The sequence below is a fragment of the Emydura macquarii genome, unplaced genomic scaffold (assembly GCF_026122565.2).
Source record: "Emydura macquarii macquarii isolate MOO-44397 ecotype Brisbane River unplaced genomic scaffold, CSIRO-AGI_Emac_v2 contig_1230, whole genome shotgun sequence".
In the NCBI taxonomy this organism is placed as follows: domain Eukaryota; kingdom Metazoa; phylum Chordata; order Testudines; family Chelidae; genus Emydura; species Emydura macquarii.
This window is the reverse complement of record NW_027131367.1, coordinates 5357523-5381057: the sequence shown is the minus strand read 5'-3', so window position 1 is coordinate 5381057 and position 23535 is coordinate 5357523. Positions and strand designations below refer to the sequence as shown.

The 23535-nt window shown below is 42.1% G+C and overlaps 1 protein-coding gene across 1 annotated transcript in view; it reads right to left on the bottom strand.

Annotated features, from left to right (window-relative positions):
• The window catches only part of LOC137152805 (uncharacterized), a 110220-nt gene that overhangs the window by 10593 nt on the left and 76092 nt on the right, over positions 1–23535 (bottom strand). The window contains exons 53-71 of the mRNA XM_067547772.1: positions 20065–20184; positions 19210–19348; positions 18272–18362; positions 16747–16886; positions 15773–15892; positions 12774–12975; positions 11864–12030; positions 10641–10789; positions 10258–10395; positions 9128–9238; positions 8506–8679; positions 7714–7827; positions 7223–7339; positions 5555–5638; positions 4681–4772; positions 4407–4527; positions 2674–2791; positions 1758–1849; positions 549–727 (exon numbers count right to left, since the gene is read on the bottom strand). Coding sequence (XP_067403873.1) covers positions 549–727; positions 1758–1849; positions 2674–2791; positions 4407–4527; positions 4681–4772; positions 5555–5638; positions 7223–7339; positions 7714–7827; positions 8506–8679; positions 9128–9238; positions 10258–10395; positions 10641–10789; positions 11864–12030; positions 12774–12975; positions 15773–15892; positions 16747–16886; positions 18272–18362; positions 19210–19348; positions 20065–20184 — 2468 coding nt within the window. The remainder of the gene's footprint in view (positions 1–548; positions 728–1757; positions 1850–2673; positions 2792–4406; positions 4528–4680; positions 4773–5554; positions 5639–7222; positions 7340–7713; positions 7828–8505; positions 8680–9127; positions 9239–10257; positions 10396–10640; positions 10790–11863; positions 12031–12773; positions 12976–15772; positions 15893–16746; positions 16887–18271; positions 18363–19209; positions 19349–20064; positions 20185–23535) is intronic.

Sequence of the window (23535 nt, the reverse complement as noted above, 5' to 3'; positions counted from 1 at the left end):
TTGGATTCTCCTATAGCATAAATAACAACAATAGTAATAACAACTCAGGTAATTATAAGAAACTGATACTAGTTAAAAGCAACCAACCAACAATCACCTTCCTGATTTGTCACTATGAAATTTCAAAACCTTGAAATTCTAAAATGTGAAAACCCCTGAAGTTCTGTTTTTTTTGGGTACATTCATAAGAAAAGGCTCCATTTTTTACTAAATAATATCATTCAAAACCCTTTTTTTTGCCATTTTCCATCGTAATAATTCCTATTTAAATGGCCAAATGACCAGGCCAACTCCAGCCTTCCCAGTGGGGCCCTATGTACCCAGTGAAATGTCTTACAAGGATTTTTTAAATGTTCCTTGTTCTCATTTCATCTAACCTGAGTAAGGAGGCAAAGACCTCCACACTTTCTCCTATTTCATAGTTATACGAATGTGATAAAGAAGCTGAATCAGAAACTGCTTTAAACTGAGGTACAGAGGTCGCTAAAGGTGATTAAACAGAACATCCCGTCCCCCCATAGAGGTTGGAATCATCTATTTTTCTGTACCGTCTGATAGTAACAGCAGCATCTTCTTTCCTCATCCCTTTCACAGCCGCATAAACCTCCAGATGTTCCTGCACAGTAAGGTGTGGCCACAGAGGGTTCTCCTGGGGGCAATACCCTAGAAAGTCAGTTGTGTCCTCTCCTGGTTGAGAGTCAGCTGCATCCATCCCTTTCATCAGCACCTGCACAAACAATGGGTTATTCTGGCCTCAAAGGCAGAAGTGTTTCTTCAGACTTTTAAAAAATTCTCTTCTGCATGGAATCCTGCAGACCTCACCAAGGGCCCAGCTGTGGGACTCAGCTGGGTTCAGATCTAATATGCCCCCACTACATCAGCATGGTCAAACACAGGGAAAGGGAGACAGGGAGAAGAGGTAAAATGCAGCTGCTCACTGTTCAGAGGCAGGCAACCTCTGCTCTTCTCTGAATAGATCAGCCTCCTTTTTGTAGTGCTGTGGGAAATGAGTGAAAGGCACGGGGCTCTAAGGTTAGGGGGTGAGCTAACAGGAAGAAATTATTTGCAACGTGTGCACGTGCTGAATAAGCCAACTGTGTTTTGCAGCAGAGATGCTGGGCGTCCCTTTATTCCTAATACCACAGTCCTCAGTTTCAGAATGAGTGGGTTTCAGTTGCACTGTTTCCCAGGTGGCAAGGTCAGCTCACATTCAGCAGGAGAACCAGGGACAGGCACGATGAATGAACCATAGCAGTCTAATCCACCTAATCTAAACCAACAGATCCATCTTTGTCCCCACTGCATCAGACTGTGGCTGGAAACTCAGACAGGCTGCATGGCTTTGATGCAGTTATTGCAAACGTATTGTAGTTTATCGTAGGTTTTGCAGTCATAGGGTGAAATCCTGACCCAACTGGGTATGTCTACATTGCATCTGGGAGAGAGCTTCCCAATTGGTTCCACAAACTTGTGTTATCAGGGCTCACGTTAGCGTGCTAACAGCAGCTGTGTAGCTGTTACTTCGATGCTGCGGCTCAGGCTGGATCGTGGCTCTCAGTCAACCCGCCGCGAGCACGAGTCTGTGGATCTGGACTGGGAGACTCGCTTCCAGATGAAGTGTAGATATACCTATTGAAGTCAAGAGATGTACTCCCATTGCTTTTAACAGGACCAGGACATAATCCTGGAGTTTTCAGCCTGCAGTTAGCGTTCAGAATAGATCATGATCCTTCTCCCCTTCCGCAGGTTTCTCCTACCTGCCCAGCAGTTGGGGACGTGTCTCCAATGATCACCTTTAGAGTTGTGCTTTTGCCAGCCCCATTGGGTCCAAGTATCCCTAAAACCTCACCTAGAATAAAATGGACAGATGACTACTGTCTACTGGAACTCCGAGCAACTGTGTCAAAGACTCACTACAAGAAAGAGGGAAAGGAACCAGGGAAATTGCAAAACTCTGCAGCTATTTGTCCCTACAGGACTAGTGTCTCATGCAAATGAGAACCACCTGTTTGTTTTGGAATACAGTGCAGAAGATTTTTATGTTTCCTGCAACTGATACACTTGATGGCCTGCCATTTGTGCTGGTGGTACAAATATTTACACATATCTCTGAACTGGTGATGAGATAGAGAAGCATTCCTGGGTCACTGATTTAAATTCCACCTACCACTAGGCTGGTAATGACTGAAGTTCTCTACCATGTGATGCATGTTCAGTGGCCCATGTAAACTCAGCTGATAGTGCCCGTTAAAACCCTATGATCAGATTCCAGTCACAGTTACACCTGCAGACGTCTGGAGAAGTCTGTAAAATGTAAAAGACTCACCAGCGTAAATAAAATCCAAATATGGCCTTCAGCATTGAGGTGTCTAGATCACAAAACGAACCATTACTATTTGCATAAATATTGGCAATCTTAACAGAGATATGGAGGACCACCAGAGATTAGATACCTATCTAATTCCATAGGTCAGGTTTGAGAGACATTGGCAGGGTAATGAGGGGAGACGTGCAGTATGTCCCTACCCAAATATACTCAATTTGACATGCTTGGTTTCTGTGATGACTGGACGATTTCAGTCACAAGTGATGTTAATCCAGTAACTTTCCCTAGCTTTAAATAATCTAGTAAACAAAGCACATAACATTGTTTTTAAAACCCCTTGTTCTGACCTTTATTAACACAAAAGGAGACATTTCTTGTGGCTGCTTTCTTCCGTCTATTAAAAATGGAGCTGGCCTTCTTGTCTCTGTATTCCTTACGCAGGCTGTTGACGGTAAGGATTGGTCTCTATGGAAGAAAAGCAAACCACCTTCACTTTGATCAAAAATATAGATGTAGATGATATGGCCTAATCTGAGAAATGAATGGAAGACGATCAAGAAAACAGTTCTTTAGAATTCATTTAGTATCACAAACCCTCCTCACTTCCTCTGCTGATATTTTAAAACGAACAATTGACTATTATTAACTATATGGACTTGTCGATTTATTAAGCACTGCTTGAGAAGCAACCATCTACTGCTCAGACTCCAGCTCTGAAAATGCACGTGGTAAGACAAAGTTAGGTTTTTCTGAGTGTCTGTTGGTGGTGGCTCCGTTACTGAAAAAGCAATTATGACTAAAATCACTTGCGACTAGAACAATTTGGGAATTTCTGCTGGACTGATTTTCTGACAGAAATGCAAATTTTTTTCTTGGGAAGAGATCCCTTTTCCAGCAAGCTATATTTGTAACTACGGCTTGTCGGACATTTTTCATCTAAACTTCTTTTTGATGTAAAATTGGGCTTTCAAATAAATTAAAAAACTTTCACAGAATGTTCCTTGAACTTTTTCTGTTTTTCACTGGAAAACTGGAAACCAAATTATTTTCGGGTTTTGGATGAAAATCATTTGATAAAAAGTGGGGATTTTTATGCAGAAAAATCCATTTCCCGACTAGCTTTGCTTGTGACACCAACAACCTGTTAGGTGTTTTCCAGCGTTCAGGACCAGCTGTGAGCACAATGCAGCCCAGACTCTGCCATGTCATGGGCTGGCCTGCTCTTCCTATCTGGCAGGAGGATAGAGACACGGTCTCTTCTTTCTGCCAGTGACGTCAGCCAGAGGAAAATAGCTAATAGGTGAGAAACTCTTTAGCTTGTATTTTCTCCATGATCAGGGGGATCAAGATACTTTGCATAAGAAGTCTTGAGTAAGATTAAGCAGCTCCCTTGTGCTATGGTTCTAAGATGAAGACAAGGAAGACACACGCAGCATATATACAACGCAGAAATGGATGATTTTATTGCAAAGTGAAATATATAGCATTTAACTGTTCTGTGCATTTGGTGGATTAGAATGAAGGCCTGGTGACGATTAATCAGATTTAAAGTCAGGCTAACTCCTCTATATTACGCAGTAGTTTACAGCCACATCAGCAAATGTTTTATTACAGAAGTTTGCCAAATTTAAAAGAGTCACCAGAGTAAATGAAATCGGAATATGGCCTCCAGTATTCAGGGGTCTATGTCACAAAACCAGTCATAGCTATTTGCATAAAAATTGGCACTCTTAATAGAGAGATGGACAATTTGTCAGAGATTAAATACCCATCTAATTCCAAAGGTTAGGTTTGAGAGAAATTGGCAGGGTAATGTGGGAAGATGTGCTGTATGCCCCTACCCAAATAATGTATTGTTATTATATAGGTTGGACATTAGGAAAAACTTCCTAAGTGTGGAATCTCCACCATTGGAGGTTTATAAGAACAGGTTAGACAAACACCTCTCAGAAATGGTCTAGTTATTCCATAGTCCTGCCTTGAGCGCAGGGAACTGGACTAGACGACCTATTGAGATCCCCTCCAGTCCTACACATCTATGCTTTCATGTTGGGTACACATGCTCCCCATTTATTTTTACCTCTTCTTGGTTCCGACAGGTCATTGCGCTCCCGACTCTCATTCTTTCAGCTTGAACATCTTCATCTTCTCCTTCAGGCTCTTCAGGATTTTGGCGGAAGATCTCTTTCCTGGGAGAAATTCTACAGAGAAAAAAAGCCAAACTCAATGTCCTTGGAGCACATGGTACACAGGCTGATTTCCACATGTGGCTCCTGTGTCATGAACATCTGATCTATTCAGCCTTTAAATCCTGAGGCTCAGTTCAATTTGTATAGGTTCTGTTTTGCACAGACCTGAAGATTGGATCCTCTCTCATAGTTTTTCTTCCGTATTTCCACTCCAGACATCGCAGAATGAAAATGAAAATAATACAGTGCAGGTACGGCTGGAAAACAAGCAAAAGACAATGCGTGAACTGCCTGGATTCACTGATGTCAATGGCAAAACTCCCATTGACATCAGTGGATCTGGGGATTTCACCCAAATGCATTTTGTTTTTAAATTCAGATTTAAGCACCCCACGTGAAGATAAACGGAGTGCAAAAAAGACAGAGACATAGCCTAGCGATCTGAGCACAGGACAGAGAGCAGGGACAACCCAGATCTAATATTGGCTCTGACATCGACTCTGTTGTCTTGCCAGAGAGAGAGTGAGGTTGGATTAGAGCTCCCGGGTTAGGGTACTCACTTGGAAGGTGAAATCAGTTCTAGGCAAAGGAAGCAAGGATGGGGAAATGGAGATAATGGGGGGTAAGAAGGAAAGGAATGGTGCTGTGATGCAGGTGAGGTATGTGGGGAGAGCCTTCAGTGAGTGGCAGATGCACAAGGGTGCGTGCGCACGCACAACACACACACACACAATGCAGTGAAAGTAATGCTTGTGCAGCTCCCGCTTAGGTAGCTGGAACGCCTGGCCTCTCCCTGCCAGGTAACACATTCCACCAAGGAGACGCTGAGGCCTCTTGATTCCCGCCGCAGTCTACAGGGAGTTGAAAGGGATCCGCACGTCACAAGATTGGGCGGAACGTCTTTTTTCTTTTCTCTCAGAGCAGCAGTGAAAGAAATCTTTGGCAGTGAAACTCCTTTCAGGAAGAGGAGGGTGTTGAAAACAGAGGAAAATGTCACATTATCTTAGCAATGCTTCCTATTGTGGAACTTTGTTCTTACTGCCAGGCTAACGAGCAAATGGGCTCTGCTCATCACCCAGTCTTCAAATTCTTCCGGTGGGGGAAATAAATTGTCTTCTGCCACCTGCATGAGGATAAAACAATGAACGGGTTAGAAACAGCCACATTTTCCAGTGTAGCGTAAAAGTGAAAACCCATAGCCTTTGAACGTAAGATACGACTGAATGTATCCCTGTGTATTTAAACACATATAGGCTCATTGCAATGGTTATGGTGTTGGTAGAGAGAGCGTATGGGACCTGCCAGAAAATCTCATTTGAAACCTCGGTTTCAAAGGGGCTTCATCGTTTATCATTTGGCTGCACAAATACTCAGCATTTCATTGGTTTGGTAGGATTGGACTCACTCCTATAACTCAATGAGAGGCTGTCAGGTGATTCCACCCTGAACCTCCCTGCTTCCACCACATGCTCCATCTCCCCTTTCATTTTACTCCCTGGCCACTTCCTGTTTCCCTCCCACCACCTTTATGTTTTCTCTTCTCCCTCCCATACCTATCTCCTACCCTCCCGAGATCCACATCCCACCTTCCACTGCTCCTTTGTCTTCCTTTTCTCGTATCTGGCAACACTTCCCCGAGCTTTGCTTTTCCCTTCATCCCCACCATTCCCTGCCATCACCGCCATCCACTCGGCCAGTCTCTTCACCTCTAACTTCCCCCCTCATCCCCAACTTCCCCTCTCTCCTGCTTTCTCTGAAATGGCCGCCATCCACAGTTCCTTCACCTCCCTCCTTCTCCACCTCAGCTCTCACAGAAACCTAGATCTCATTTTCCAACACTGCCCCCTCTGATGGTGGTGCTCGCTTTTCTCACAGCCCTTGCCAAGAGTCACCTCCACAGGACCATCATAGGGCCACTAGATTTCTCCTCTCTTGCTATTTTCAACCTTTCCTCAGTCTCACTCGTCTCTGCTCTTCTCCAAGTAGATGTGACCTGCTGCTTCCCTGACTCTTTCCCAGCCACCTTACTTTTCTACATGATTCCTGGCTCCCCCCTTCCTCTCACTACAGCCCCTCATCCTCACCTTTGAGCATACTCCACTTCTGTATTGACCCCTTGGAAAAGAACCTGTGGAACTCCTTAGCCAGCTGCCTCCTTACCCTCCCCTCCTTGTTTCCTTGGAACCATACCTTCACTAGTCTAGTACAGTTGCTATCAGTCATTGGCATAGGGCTCACATATGGGGGAAGTGTTCATAGATACAAACTAGAACCACAGAGACAATTCCTAAGCAAGGCTGAGCACCTGCAAATTCCAACTGCGGTCAAGCTCAGCACCGGTTAGGATTTGGCCTGCATGTTTGGTTCCACCTTCCCAGTGAATAGCTGCAGCGCTGCACCCATCATATGCTATTTGGATCAATATTTCATCACGCAGGTAGTTTTTTGTACATGCAAAGTGGCATTTCATAGCGTAGTTCAGTTGGGAATTTTGTTAACTATTATTGGTGGGAGTCATTGCACTGGTTTGACATTTTAACTCAAGGTGTCAGGTCATGGAACGTATCTAGCAAGAAAGCAGCTGGCAGTGCGCTCCAAACAACCCTCTCCTCCGACCCCCTCGGGTTTTTTTAGGTTTTGTTTCAGCTTTTTCAAATTAAAACTGTCAAGTTAATTATGGCTGGAGTTTGTTGTTTGCCTCACATACCTCTACGATTATTTTCAGACAGCCAGCTAATGTATAGATAGGTATCAATGTAGTGAAGATGGTCGCAAAGAAGTCCACATACAATAGATAGGAAATTCCATTAAACACGAAAGAAACCTAGAAAGCCATGTTTAAAAAAAAAAAAAAAAAAAGCAACATACCCATTAGTCCACTTTAAGAGAAAGTTACATATACATAATTTTGCATTGCCTCTGTGAGCGTGCGCCAACTGCAGGCATATTAGCAATGTCCTGCTCAGATGTTTGGCAAATGGGAAGCAAGTGCTCATCTGAGCCTCTGAATCTGAAATCCAAAGCAAGATCCTGGTCCGAATTTTGAAATTGGCACCTCTCTTTATAACAAGCTGAACAAAAACCCAGGATGATACCCCCCCACTTACGTCCTCCAAATTTTTCTGTCATTGTCACTATGATAAAATTTGATCTTCAACCACACCATGACCCCTCCCCCGGAACCATTCATGTACTTACAAATATAAAGATAAAAGCCCAAAGGTCAGCGTGCCTTTTCCCTTTACGAAAAGCAAAAGAGATCACATAGGTGAGGACGACAATGGATGCTGCACAGCCAAAAATAGACACAATCTGGATGAAGAGAATCAGAATGAGATTCACTCCAATACACACAACAAGTAATGCAAATTTAGAGGATAAAACTTGTATCACAGACATCTTTGATGGAACATTTGTATTACCTGACCCTAACCAAATGGAATTGTGGCTGGGAAAGGATGCTATTGTCATGAACACAGCTCCCTTACAAACTGAAAACCCAATAACATGCTAGGAATGGACAGCTATTTCTCCCTTCTGAATATATATGTTGAATTTTGTCCTGGAAAAAAGTGACAAACTTATTGTAATGTGCAGTGCAAAATCAGGCATACGCAGCCCTGTGACGGGCACATTTCTCTCCACAGTGCCCTTGTAGAACACTCTTGCTGTATAGTTCTGTTAATACGATTCTCCAGAAAAAGACCATCAGTTTGACAACTGACAAAATGGCATAGATTTCTTAAGCTGCTAAACCTTTCTCTAAGATCAGCACTTGCAAGAACCATTAATGAAGATTTCAACATAGATCTTTAAAGCATCCAAACGTTCAGAATAGAAAACAGGTGCTCCGATACTAGGATGGGGAAAGATATGTAAGAAACTAGAGTACTCGGATAACATTTTAAAAAAATCAGGCCTAAATTTCCCCCCAGTTATTTTATTCTTGAGGATGAATTTTCCATATAGTTTATTAAAAAGTCAATTTACCATAGGTAAGGCTAATAATCCAGGAGTCAGACTACTTTTATAATAGATTAAAAATATAATCCCAATCATTGTGAAGAGAAGAACACAGTAGAGAGGAATGTCTACCAAAGCCTGGCCACACCAATATGCTGAAGGGATCATGCCTGAAGTCCACAGCTGGGAGTGAGCTTTTATCTAGGAAAGGAAAGAGAAGGCATTCATTCAATTGTCAGATAATGCCATTGAATTAGATGAAATGGGAAAATAGATATTGCAAATAAAAATACCTGCTTAGAATTGCCATGCATGAGAGTTTGAATAATCCATATTATGGCCCTGCAAACACTTTCTTGTAGTCTCACTGAAATCATAATCCCTTACTACTCACATGCTCACATGAAATATGTGTATAAGTGTTTATAGGATTAGGACCAATGGGAGTCAGAGGAACAGAACACACACACGCACACACAGTTTCACTGTTGTCTGAAAGACTTATTTTTTCAACTGGGAAACAACACGGCTTGGTTGGATTTCTCACTAGATCTTTATAAGATGTGAAAAAGCAATGATCTATTGTTGAAAACAGAAAACACAGTGGGTCTGACATTTACTTTCACCTACCCAAATTATCCATTCTTACCTTGTAATCACCTATGCTGCTCATTGCAAAGTGAGGTGGAAGACCAGATGTAAAAACAGACATGAAAACAATGCCAAACCAAAGGAACTCCACTAAGTAAGCAGATGGAAGCTAAAAAACAGTAAGCAAAAATGGCAATATGCTTTCATGTAATGGCCATGCCTCGCTCCTTGTAGGTGCTCATATAATTCATATAAATAAAAATAGAACAGGTTTTAAATAATGTCAACATACAGCAGAAGATACAAAAGCATCCTAGTTGTTTTACAGAAGGCTGGCTTGAGGTTGCATATGCAGAGGCATCATGTCTATGCAACCTCAAGGCATTCCTTTTAGTAAGGCATCCCAGAGAGGTGACAGCCCCGCCACCTCTCTACAGATTGACCCTGCAACATTGTATTCAGTTCTGGATTCCACAATACAGAGGGATGGAAACAAATTCGGAGAAGTATAAAAATGATGAGGGGACTGGAAGGACTCATTTCTTGGGAAATAATTCCCCCCTCAACCTCCCCCAGAATCCACACACACTCAAGCAGAAATTTCTCAAGCACAGAGGCTGATGTACATAGGGATGGAATGGCCACCCACCTTCCCATGTTTGAGCAGATTTGACAAATCATTAGAAAAATCTACGGGTGGAAAGAATGTGGCTCTACTTAAAGACTTGTCCCACTTTGTCTGGACAACATAACCTAGCAGTTCTTTTCTAGCTCTAATGACAATGAAAACATAATGGTATAAACACAGATTTGCATTTGTAAGGAATGATGAGTACTGCTTGGGTCCACCCACCTCAAGGAATATATAGCACAGGCTGAAAATACAGCAAAAGGCAACAATGTCTGGAAGGGACTTATTGAATGCATGGCTAAAGTGAAATAGGATCATTTAGGGTGAAAGCAACTCCAAATTATATAATGTAGGGAGCATGAGGACACATAGGGGCAAGATTTTCTGGGTGCCCACCTGGAGACCCTTTAAAGAGCCTAGTTTTTAGAAGACGAGTGCTCAGCACTCTCTGGAAATCCGGCTTCTTTAAGGTTTCTCCCGTTGGGCACCCAAATATCGAGGTATCCAAAATAACTAATCACTTCTGAGAACCTTGGTCAGACTACGCAAATACACACCACAGAGGGCATCAGACTCGTGACTTGAATATGCCGGGTGGAATTCAAATTCCTTAACAAGGCATTGCTAATGATGTTCATGAGCACTGGAAAGCAATTGATTCTCTTGGCATGGCACATCAGTGAAAATCTGAAATGCTGAAGAAATGAAAGATTAGTCAAGCTCCACTCTAAAAACCAGACTTTATGTAGCTGAGCAAACTGGATTGAAAAAGCAGAGGGTTAAATTTTGCCCTCCATTATTTCATCAGTGTAAATGAGCATAGAATTTGGCCCAGTGTTTACTGTTAAAAAACCATGTATCTCTAGTAATAACATTTTTCATCAGTGTTTTAGAAGTTGTAAAGTTTCACAGAACCTCATATATCCTTCGTTTCAGTTACCTTGTCTACAAGCGATACTTTAATAGCCCCATTGTATTCTCGACTCTCTGAGATGTTTTCTCCATTTGCTATTTCCAACATTATATTCTGACTCTTCACAGCATTGATGAAGTCCTCAATGTGTGAGCCTAGGCAGAATTTAGACGGTTCTTTCAGAATAAAAGCACAAGAATTATAAAAGCAAAATGAAAATCCCATCCAAACACCCTCGTCTTCGAGAAAATCTGTGTCCAGGTCTGAATTAGGTGGTTTAGGACCATTCCAAGTAAAATTCTAATGTCACCTTAACAAGGCCTATTGTAAGCTAAAAGGCTGGATAGAAGCTCTTTGAAATTCTTCCATATCACTGGGCCTACACGTCTAACATCTTTCTAGTGATGGATTTCTGACAGGGGGCATTTTTAACAGGAAGGTGTTTCTTAGCAAAAATTACTTTGCTGCACACAGTAATCAGGAAGTTTGCATGGTCCAAAGTAAAGCTGGTAAAAAAAAAAATAATTTCCTACAGAATGGAAATTCAGAGATTTTGAAATTTGGTTTAATCTCAGATCACAATGAAAAGTTGAAATCTCGGAATATTTTCTGGAATGAAATATTCTGAAACATGCATTGAATAATTAATCAGAAGAGTTGCTGCCTATCTTGTTTCTTTTGGTATTAAAGTCAGTCCACTTCCTACAGCTCCCCACAATTTCAGTTTTCAACTAAACACTCCACTGAGAAGAATGGGGGCGGTCAAACCTTTCAAAGCTGTCATTGCAGGCTTTTTGCAGATGTAGGAAACCACTATGGAATCAGCTTACACTTGGTTCAGGTTTCCAAAGTTCACTTCAGAACCAGAAGGGTTAGAAACATCATTAAATTAAAAAAAAGAATCTGAAGTATGATTCATGCAGCAAGGTATGAATATCATGGCAAATTCAAGAACCATGTAATAGTGGATTAAATGTAACTCTGATTATAACACTTAATATTTTCAAAGGGTTGCGTAAACAACAAATGTTGTTCTGGTATAAACTAATTAATGAATGATCTTGTATGAATTATTCAGGGAATCCCTATTAAGATGCTCTAGGATTTAGTGCTGGAACATACTTTGCAACTCTGTACCGATTTTGTCTATTTCTTCAAAAGAAAGAATGATTGCCTGAGGCAAATCAACAGGATACTTACAACGTGCTGTAGATTCCAATGTTGGCATTCTTAATTCCATTTTTCCTCACCTGTATCATTGAGGACCAATAAGCTGGTGTGCCGTGTTCGGTAGTGCTCCTGTCCAGGTTGGAGAAAATACATCTGAGGTGAAATCTTGATCGTTAAGTCAGTATATCTCTCAACCAATATCCTGCTGATAAGGCAAAGCAGTATAGGGAGGCCACACACCAGTAATCTAAAACGGAGGAGAAGGTGATGAGTCACAATACACATCCATTTATTAATCCATGGTGCCAAAATGGCAAGAAGATCAAAGAGAGATGATTGTACTCCCTTATTGATGTGTTTTTGGCATTACCCTACTGATTTTCACAGACCTGTAGGCTTCTTAGAGCTAGGAGTTTAGCCAGGCAACTCAGGGATATGGAAGGATCAACAAATCTTTAAGACAGCTCCTGGTCTCTGCCAGTCATTTCTTCAACCCACAAGTGCGACTGGCAGGGAGAAGCTTCAGGCAACCGAATGCTCTGATCAGCACAACTACGCTTGCTGGGACAGCGAGCAAAGGCAGAGCAGAAGGTGGGGAAGGGTGCCATGGGCAAGGTTGGCAGGAGGCAGAGGAGGGGATGAAGATGAGGATGGCGTACAGATAACAATTTGGCACTGTGTGCAGAGGCAAGCAACAAAGCACTGGGGAAAGAGCGGGGCTTTGAAAATTTCTATGGCGGGTGACAAGACATTATTCTGATCCAGTAACCCCCACCCTTGCTGGACCATGTGGCTGCCTGGGCAGATTCTAGAAAAACCCAGCCTGTTATTTCCTGTGAATTTGCTGTTTAATCTACAAGTTGTTTGGAGTGCTGACAAAATATATACCAGTGAGAGATGTTTTTTTTTCAGGGTTTTTTTGGTTTTGGTACGTTCTGTTTGAGTTTGCTTTTGCTTTTCATATATATGGTCAGATACACTGGCACTTACATGGACCTAAGGGTTTGACTCTCATGCTTTAGCTTTAAGAAGCGAATTCTTGCCATGGCCCAGACTTGCTGTCTCCAGAGGGCTATGCCACTTACAGTCGCCTTTCCTATGTCTGAGAGTGACAGGAGACCTTGTTCCATTTCATCGGGAGAGAAGGTCTCTCTTTCCTCATCTGCCTGCTCCTCACCGAAAACGCCATAATCTAGGAGCAAAGGAATCAGCCAGTTAAAGCTTACACCTTACCAGGGGATGTTATGAATTCAGAAGTGCTTTCCTTTTAGCTTCACTACAGAGCGGTATGAAATCAACCCCAGATTACAAATGAGAAGTGGTGATGGTGGGAAAGGATTTACCCAACCAACTGATTTAATCTGCATCTCATTGCTATGTATTATGAATTCAGTTACCAGCAATAAACTTTGGAACAATCAACAAGTAAGCCCTCTGGCTGGAAGCCCTAGAAAGCAGGGATATCACAGACACCAGCGGATGAAATGGGAGAAGAGTCATCTGCAGCTGCTTGAGAACTCCAGATGGACGGAGGCTCTATAAGGAAGGGAATTCTCTGCTGGTATCTGCTGGCAAGCAAAAGGGAAATGACAGAGTGGGCCAGGCCTCATTTGCATTTCAGTTATGTGACATTTGGAGTCATTTTGGTTAAAACACAGTTCAGTTTTGAGTTTGAGGACAATCAAATGCTATCGGGGAAGTGAACCGAACATGCCTGGGTCACCCTGATGGTGACTGCACTCAAGCACCATTGGCTACAGGAACCTGGAGAACACTACAAAAAAGGGAGAACCTCTCATCCGTGAGGACTCTGCTAAGAGACCTAGATCCCACAGATCCCACTCTGAAGAGCTAAGCTCCAAAACACGGAAGAGCAGAGGCAGCCCTCGAGGTGACGGGTGGCGTGGGGGTTGAGATGGACTTCAAGGTGAGGGGCGATGTAGGCTGAAGCCAGACTTAGATCAGGTGCCTATTCTGAGGGATCCTTACCCAGCAATCCAAGCTGCAATCACCTCAGCTGGGTCAGGTGGGAGAGCCCCAGCAGCCCTGACCCGCCAGAGTCCTTGAACTCCACCACGCCAGGACAACAAGCTGTGAGTGAGCAGCTGGGGAGGAGGGAAATAGCTAGAATGGATTTAGAAGGAACCCTTAGAAAACTGAAGTTGGCCTTTTTGATGCTGACAACACACGGTAGAAGGGTTAGCAAGATGTTTTCTCTCTCTGTTAAATACTGAGCAAAATAAAGAATTTAATGACGTTTAGGGAAATGTATGGTTTGACTAGGCCAGTTCTGACAGCATCAGCTCCCACTGATGTCAATGGAAAGGGGACGGTGCTCAGCCTCTCACAGAAGGCATCAGCAAGTTACAGGACCAGGTGTGTAATTTGCGCTGGAGGTTCAAATTTCAAAAAATGAAGAGTGAGAATATTAAGTAGTTACATCAATTGTATGCAGGGATACACAATCCTGCTCTGACGTGTTCCTAGCCTCTGTCTGTCAGAAGTTGGGAATGGGAGACAGGGGGATGGATCACCCGCTGATTGCCTGTTCTGTTCATTCCAGCTGAAGCACCTGGCATTGGCTGCTGTTGGAGGACAGGATACTGGGCTAGATGGACCATTGGTTTGACCCTGTATGGCTGTTCTTCTGTAATGTAGATCAGAATCGGTGTGACGTCACGATTTATAATCTGTGTATTTCCTCCAGGGCCAATAGATTCATATTTCAACTGAAAATGTTCACCATATTTAAATTCTATTTGCCGTCTCAAAGAACTTCCTATAAGGAGCTAGCTTTATTTTACCTTGTAAGGAATCCTGATACATACCCAACCATGGACAACTCTAAGGGTATGTCAACACTGCAATAGAACATGTGGCTGGCCCATGCCAGATGACCAGGGCTGGGGCTGGGGGGGCTATGAAATTGCATTATAGACATTCGGGCTCAGGCTGTGGCCTGGCTCTGGGTTCCTCCCCTTCTCACAGGGTCTCAAACCCTGGGCTCAAGTCTGAGCCTGAACGTCTGCACTGCAATTTTAGAGCCCCGCAACCCGAGTCCCCCAAGTCCTAGTCAGCTGACATAGACCAGCTGTGGGTGTTTTATTGCAGTGTAGACACACCTTGTGGAACTGGTGTCAAGTCTTACAGTCACTTTGGAACCAAAATCCCCTTCCCTATGGGAGCAACAGCACCTGTGCAGGGGATGCACTTTGCCATGCAAAGCTCAGTTTCCAAACATAGGCATTTAAGTTAAAGTACCCGGTACACCTGGATCTGAGCCAGGGGAGTAATTTTAGGAAAATGCTTGGCCGGGTGCTGGGGAGGTACAAGTTGTGTCACATATATATGTGATTATATTATATCCTGCAAAGTTGGGGGAGGGAGAAAAAGTGGAGCATATAGACCAATGAAAATTCTGGGGGGGAAGGGCGGTCAACTTAGGTTTGGGGAAGGTGCTACCGCCTTCTATAGCAAATGACGCCGCTGATCTGAGTTCTCAAATCGGGGAGTAGGAGTCTAAAATGGATATTTGGACACCGGGTTTGGAAATGGCTACTCAACCCAAAGGCTGAAGGATCAGCTTTCAATCCTGTCGGACATACCAAACCATTACTAAATTGCAGCACTGATGAGTCACATCAGCGTGTGCGTCTGGCACTGGCAAGTTTAATTCTGTTTGGGATTTGTTTGGAGGGGGCTGGGAGCTCTCTGTTTAATTTCAGATCTGCCGTCTAAATCGGAGAGGACCAGAATGAGATTCCGGATTCCAGGCAGTTCTTCTAAAAATGTGAAAAGAATTATTTTAAAAATCAGGACAGATGTCTTGGCATGCTCTCAGCGGAACAGAAAATACCATAAGGTTACTTCACTTTGGATTTATCTGGTCCTGGGACAAATCCCACTACCTTTATTAGACAAAACGCCCATTGTGCCTTTGTAAAGCTTGAGTCATCCGTGTCACACTGGACAGTATAGGCCTTTTTCACCTGTTTGATCAATTGCTGCTTCTTCTTCCAGTGTCAGAAACACATCAGCCAGGGTGGTCATAGAAATGCCGTAACTCAGAATCCCTTGGCACGCATGAGTGTCTAGATCACAGAACAGCTCTAGAAAACACAAATATCTAACAGTTGCAGTCTTACAGTTGCATATATTAAAGCTTCAAGAACAGAGTGGCTGCTAAATACTTTGGGCTGAACACGGATTCACCAAGGCCTCAATCATGACTGGATTTAGGCATTTAAACAGCAAAGTGACAGAAAACTGTTCTCCAGCCTGTTTTATGTAGAGCTGGTATTCAGCCAACTAGGATTTGAAATCCCTGTTACAGATGCTCAGTGGGAATTTGAGCACACAAAAAATAAAATAAAATACGATAATTATGGTTTCAATTTGTACAGCGTCTTTCATGATAGGATCGCCAAATCCTTTACAAACACATTGTCTAGTTCAGACAGGAATTATTTTGGGAAAGTTCTAATGCCGGTGTTATACAGGAGGTCAGACTAGATAATCACTGATTATCTTAGAATCTATGAATCTGTGCATTACGCCTCACAACTCCCTTGTGAGGGAGTTATTAATATCTTGACTTTGCAGATATGGAAATGGAGGAACATAGCATGTAACTATGACTTGCCAAAGGTAACAGAGCTGACAGAAACCAGGCATAAAACCCAGATCTTCTGTACTTTATTCACAACACCATCCATCTCCTCCAGCCCTTTTTGTTAATTATTTTTTTCCTTAAAAAGATATGGTAAAATGGGGTTGCTCAGCTTAGAGAGACAATTGACATAAAATAATTCAGGCAAAACATTGAAGGAAATCTCTAAAAAAGTTCAGACAGCTTTATGTAGGGATATTTTCTTCCAGGAATCTTTTAGACTTAGTCTCCTGAAACTTCTCCGCTATGATGACATCCTAAAGAGTCACTCTTAAATTACAAAGCGATACTTACCAGGGAACTTTTCCACATTTTCAAAGGGAAGCATGTAAATCAGTTCTTCATGACTCTGTACAGATAACTTAGCATTGGGAATGTGCTGTTTGACCAGAGATGTCATTTTTTCAGAATCACAAGAGTCATTTATGTGCAGGCTGGAAATGAAAGAAAAAGGAAATACTTGTAACTATGCCTCTTCTATTCGTCCTGCAATAATCCAACAAATCCAGAACTATACATCCAGCCACTTAATTAATTGTTGGAAAAAGTTAAGTCTTCTGAAGAAGGTTCAGAAGGAACTGTTCACTAGCATATACGTAACAAGACTCCTAATCACACACCTACTCTGCATTTGGAAAGCTAGCTTTTCAAACTATCAAGGGTTCTGTTTCTCTCAAACATATGGAGAAGTTTGGAGGCTACTGAAAAATTGATGCGATATGGGAGCAGGAATGGAATCTAATTACAGGATCAGCTCCAGTGTTTGCCTTTCTGCCACCTGCAGTTGAGGATTTGGTTTGATTCCTGAGAGGAAAAAAAGGTTGCATGAAATGCACAGGAATGTCAGATATGGAAAGTCCATCACAGAGAATAGCTTGACAGAGTTCAGAGATGTAGAGGGACTTTCTTTGTGTGTATTTACAAGATATCAGCTAAAACACAGTTGTTGCAACTTTGCATTAGATGCCCCAGAAAAGAATCACAGAATTAAGTTGTGTTTGAGAGAGCAAAACACCTCTCAGGATCAGGCACAGTCCTCAACAGCATGGGATTTTATTTTCTTAAAAGAAGAGATGAAATATTTGGATAGGAAACCAAATGGAGTCCTCGGACCTGAATTGATCAGCTACTTCAAGAGCTTTGTACAATTTGTCAAATGTAACTTAGAAAAAAAATGAGCAAAAAAAAAAAACATGTAATGCTAAATGACAAAGATTTGTTAATAATAAAATGTTTCTTCTTGGAAGTCTACAAACTCCCTTTCATTCTATGACGCATGTTGATTTCTCTGGTTAGAGTCTACTCTCATGAGCAAGGGTTTGCGGAACCACATTCCAAATCCTGAGGCCCTTATTCAACTTTTGTGCAGGCAAAATTCCCGTTCAAGTTATTGGGAGTTTCCTTGAGTAACAGTTCAAATAAACAATGGAGCAAAAGCGGGGGAAAGGACAATACCAACCAACCCAATGTCCTCTGGTTACCTACATACTTCATTGTTAATCAATGCCAATTTTAGACATGAATTACTAAACTGTTTTGCACATCTTTCGATTTTTTTACCTATCTGTGAAAAGACCTTTTTCTTTTAGTATTGGTCAGAAAACTTAAATTAACAGAGGTCGCCCACTCTGTCTGACAGAAAACCGTAAATAGCTGAGAAAAACGTTTAACATACAAATGATAAAACTAATACATACTGTGTACATTAATTTTGACAATATAGAGATTATTACTCCATTCACTATCCTCCTCCCAAAGAAATATAGACCCAAAATGTACTCAAAATGGATCCCTTTAGCACAAGCTCAGTATACTGCACCTTAAGTGATAACCGATTCCCCATTTTCTCTTCAGAAAGAGAGAAGAGCCAACACACGTTAACCTCCCATGGGAGATAAAAGCTTTCCTGTCTAAGGAAACAGAAATAAAATAATTTGTACCGTAGAGCTAAAGTGGAGATTGTTCCTCACTAGAGAGAAAAGATGGGTGAGGGGAGACATAAGAGTCTATAAAGAAATGCTTGCTGTGTTGTTGAAGCTGTGTTGGTCCCAGGATATGAGATAGACAAGATGTGTGAGGTAATATCTTTTAGTGGACCAACTTATGTTGGTGGAAGGGACAAGTTTTCAAGCTTCACAGAGCTTTTCTTGGGGTTTGCACTAACAGAAATCCATTCAGTAAAAGATATTCCCTCACACCCCTTGTCTGTCTTATAAATAAATGGATGTGCTAAAGACTAGACTTCTCAGTCAGTCAGGACAGAACAAGTGATGACACCGAGAACAGGGCAGGAAGTGGCTTTTCTGTTTCATGGGAAATCCTTAGATTTTGAACTCTTTTCTGTTCCAAAATGGAATGAAAATAAAAATCAACTTGAAATGAAATAGAATTCTGGAAAAAAAAAATTCAGGTTTAGTGAAACAAATCAAAACGTTTCATTCCAATATTGACTTTTACAATTTTATGGTAAAAAGCATAAAATTAAAAAAAACTTGAAATGAAAAGTCCTTTCAAAATGGAAAACTGAAATGGTCCATTCCAAAAAGATCATTATCAGAACACTCCATTCCATAGCTCCATTCCAAATTGAAATTTTGTCAAAATTGATACATTTCTACAAATGTTTTGCTTTCGAGCAGTTGGCATTTTCTGACAGAACGGGGTTCCACTGGAACATTTCCGACCAGCTCCAATAACATCTATATTACTAATTATTATTATCATCATCTATTGGGTAATGAGAAATCCAGTGCTCACCAGCGAGAATATCAGCCTCCTCCATTAACTGGGTACTGAATAGGGTTACTCTATTAGCTTTATGCTCCTTCAGTAGGCTCCATATATGGTATCTGGAACTGGGATCCAATCCAGCAGTTGGCTCATCTAATAACAAAACCTGCCAGGAGGAAATAATAAGACATTCAGTTCCAGTCACATGAAAGATTCTGTGACCGGGACACAAATTCTGACATTTAGGATTGCACATTTAGCAGAGCGTTTAGGGTTTTAATGGGACTGAAGCATCTAAATCCCACACTTCCTCTGGAAAACATTATATTCAAATAGGGAAAGAGAATTAAATTGATAGAGCTGTACCTATTTATACAGTTTATGAGCCTACTCCTGTGACATGCTATGTGCCCTCATCTCCCATTGGGTGCATTCTTGTCTTGGTAAGCAAGAGATTTTGGCCCATACAGCCATGGTTCCCTCTGCAGGGTCTCAGCATGGAATTGCCACCAGCATCTCTGGACCAGAAGAGGCAGCATGCACACCTTAATATCCATGACTGGTCCCCTACATCAGACAGAGACTCTGAACCCCACAACTGTGAAAGGACTGTCAGTCTGAATGACCTATGGCACAGTGCCCTCCGGAAAGACCAGAGCCCACACCAGCCTGTAAGGGGCATGGTACAATCAGTGTTTGATACACAGCCAGAGACGGCCTGTAACCAGGTACCATCTCCTTACATAAGATAAGACACAATGACTGCATAACAAATAGCATCATGAAATACACAGTCCCTCCAACTAAGTCAGCAGCTGCTGGCTTCTTTCACCAGCATGTGAAAGTGGGGGTGTCCTCCCAACAAGTCAATGTTAATCTTACCTGGGGGTCTCCTAAAAGGGCAATCCCAAGTGTCAGCTTTCTTTTCTGTCCGCTGCTTAAGCTGCTAGCTTGACAATCCTGGATGTCTTTTATTTTCAACATAGTCAAAACCTTTTGGACCTAGGGAAGAAAGAACATCCTGGTTTCACGCTAGTCATTTAGGATTTTCCTCAGAGCTATTTGTTGTTTTTTAGCCCACAGGAGCTTGGCTACCCCCCCGGGTGTCAATAATTGAATATGAAACCAGCTCTACACCCCAAAATGCCTGATGAGCTCCATGCAGTCATTCTTGGGTACCGTTTCCCGTGTTGCCGACTCTTGAGATTTATTGCAAGTCTTGCTATATGCACTGTTCGCCTTAAGCCCCCTAGCTGCTGAAATAAAATTATTTTGAGAATCTCAGCTTTCATTTTTTTCCCAAAAGATTAAGCAAACTTAAAAGAACCCTAAATTAATTATTTTAAAAAAAATCGGATGGCTTTTCATCATGGAGGGATGGGAAGGGAGGGTCTGCTGTTTTTGAACTAATGTAACACTTGGGGCTGGCAGTACTGGGTATAATTACTAAATAATGGCACATCCAGAAGTGGTATCTTTGGGAACTTTGTAGTAAAATAACCATTCCTATGTGAAAAGATACAGGTACAGTGGGATGGAGTGTACAGTCATTCTATGTCCCCAGGGAGACTCCATCCCATTGGAGCCCTGCTGAGGCTGACATTGGCATGGTTGGGTTTTTTGTGTTTTGGGGGTGGTTCAGTACAAGCAAGGTTTTCATAGTCCCAGCTGGAAATGCCTCCTTGAACTGAAGCAATGATGTGGAGCTCAGAACATTAAATAGGGGCTGAGCTACTTTCATGGGAGGGAGGGTCAGGGCTTGCTGACAAGAAACCAAGACAGAGAACTCCGAGACAGAAAAGCAGCCATGTGTACAACGTTTGTTTGGATTTTTATTGTCAGTTTGAAGTTGACACAAGTCTGAGCTGCGGGAATGGAATGAGGCCAAGAACGTTGCTGGCTGGTGTTACTTTGGGTTATATAGAACTTTGTGAATAAAAGTTTTATTTTCATTATCTTCATAAATTCTTTGGATAATGGCATAGAGAGTGTACTTATAAAGTTTGCAGATGATACCAAGCGGAGAGGGGTTGCAAGCGCTTTGAAGCACAGGATTAGAATTTAAAATGATCTTGACAAACTGGAGAAATGGTCAGAAATAAATAGGTGAAATTCAATAAGGACAAATGTAGAGTACTATACTTAGGAAGGAATAATCAGTTGCACAAATATAAAATGGGAAATGACTGCCTAGGCAGAAGTACTGCAGAATAGGATTCCTGGGCTATAGTGGACCACAAACTAATTAGGAATCAACAAGGTAACACTGTTGCAAAAAAAGCAAATGTCATTCTGGAATGTATTAGCAGGAGTGTTGTAAGTATGACATGAGAAGTAATTCTTCCACTCTACTCAGCACTGATAAGGCCTCAACTGGTGTACTGTGTCCAGTTCTGGGCACCACACTTCGGGAAAGATGTGGACAAACTGGAGAAAGTGCTGAGGGAGAGCAACAAAAATGATTAAAGGTCTAGAAATTATGACCTACAAGAAAAGATTTAAAAAAACTGGGTTTGTTCAATCTGGAGAAGATAAGATTGGGTGGGGGGTGAAGGACACAGAATTACAGTCTGCAAGTATGTAAAAGGCTGTCATAAAGAGGAGGGTGATAAATGGTTCTCTTAGCCACTGAGGACAGGACAAGAAGTAATGCGCTTCTATTGCAGCAAGGGAGATTTAGGTTAAACATTACGAAAAACTTACTAACTGTAAAGATAGTTCAGTATCGGAACAAATTACCTAGAGAGGCTGTGGAATTTCCATCATTGCCTCAGTGCAGGAGACTGAACTAGAGGACCTAATGAGATCCCTTCCAGCCTTACATTTCTATGATTCTGTGCTTAGCATGGACTTCTTGTGAACAAGCTCCACAGCTGCGCAATCCCTGATCCTACCTAATCCACAAATTCTTGCCTTACTCATGGGTCTGAATGTGCTTCCCTGTTAAAGGCACGTTAACTGTCGGTCAGCATATCCTAGTGTAGAGGCCATATGGATCTGTGGTATGATGAGAGGAACTGGATAAAGGAGGTCAGGTTTTAGGAGGGACCTAGTTTGGTGGGACATGAAGGACTCTGTAAAGTGACACATCACATATTGTTAATGATACAGGGTCCTTGGTTAGAATAAAGGGCTAGGAGTTCAGAGACCTGGATTCTATTCCTGGAAAATCCCTGGGTATAATAATACTCACCACCCTCTGTAAAGTACTCAATTGAAAGTGTTATATAGATGCAGATTCATCATTATTGTTAATCTTTGTCAGGATCATGAATCATCTCTAATTAACAAAAAGCTGAACATCAGAAACTTTCACCATCAGGAGGAATTTGTAACTTGAGATTGTTTCGATTCTCTAACATGACATATGTGCACGTAACACTTAACAACATTTGTCGTTTTGTGTTACTTAATAAACAGATACAAAGCAACAACCAAGATTTATTTTGGAGGGAAAAATCAGACACAGACAACCCTCCCAGAAATGGCCGGAAGCGTTCAATGTAGAATTATCCTGAGGTTTAAATTTGCTGTGGGAAGTTCATGGACACATGAACAAAATGTTCTATGATTTCACTAACTAGCTTCCAGCTGGCTATTACAGCTAAACCAAAAATGCAAACAGTTATTATTTATTTACTGCTGAAGGCCAAACAATGTCGTTTGAATCTTTGGACTTGACGTGTCTGGCCAATGACTGTACGAGAGTCAATAGACAAGGGAACATCTGGGAGTGGAGTAATCTAAGAGCTCAGTTTCATAAACTGGAGGTATATGGATTCCATAATAAGAGACATTTGGATTTCCAGGTCCCACTCTCTCAAACAGTCACCCAATGCTCTCTAGGATATGGGTGGTACAGGTACATGCTTTGAATGCCTACCAACTTCCCTGCAAGAATCATCTTTGACTTTCAACCATGAAAGAAGGATGGAAAAGACCTCCCTGGAAGACCTGAAATATGATGGCTGGATGGTGTTAACAGACATTTGTCCCTCACAGGCATCCCCTCTCCATAACACACTAGAGTTGGCTCAGGACAGAACATAATGGAGGTGCATAATGCATTTGGTAGGCCCCATGCTGTCCAGACAATATGCGAACTAATCTAACCCAGCTTTCCAGGGTACATCTTCATTGCAAAAGAAAGCCCGCAGCCCCGCCTTAGGTCTTGGGTCAATTGACTCCGGCTCGCAGGGCTCGGCTGCAGGACTAAAAACAGCAGTGTAGACATATCTGCTTGGGCTGGAGCCGGGCTCCAAGATGCTCCCCCCTTGTTGGGTTTCAGAGCCTGGGCTCCAGACTAAATGGGAACATCTACACTGCCATTTTTAGCTTTGTAGCCAGAGCCCT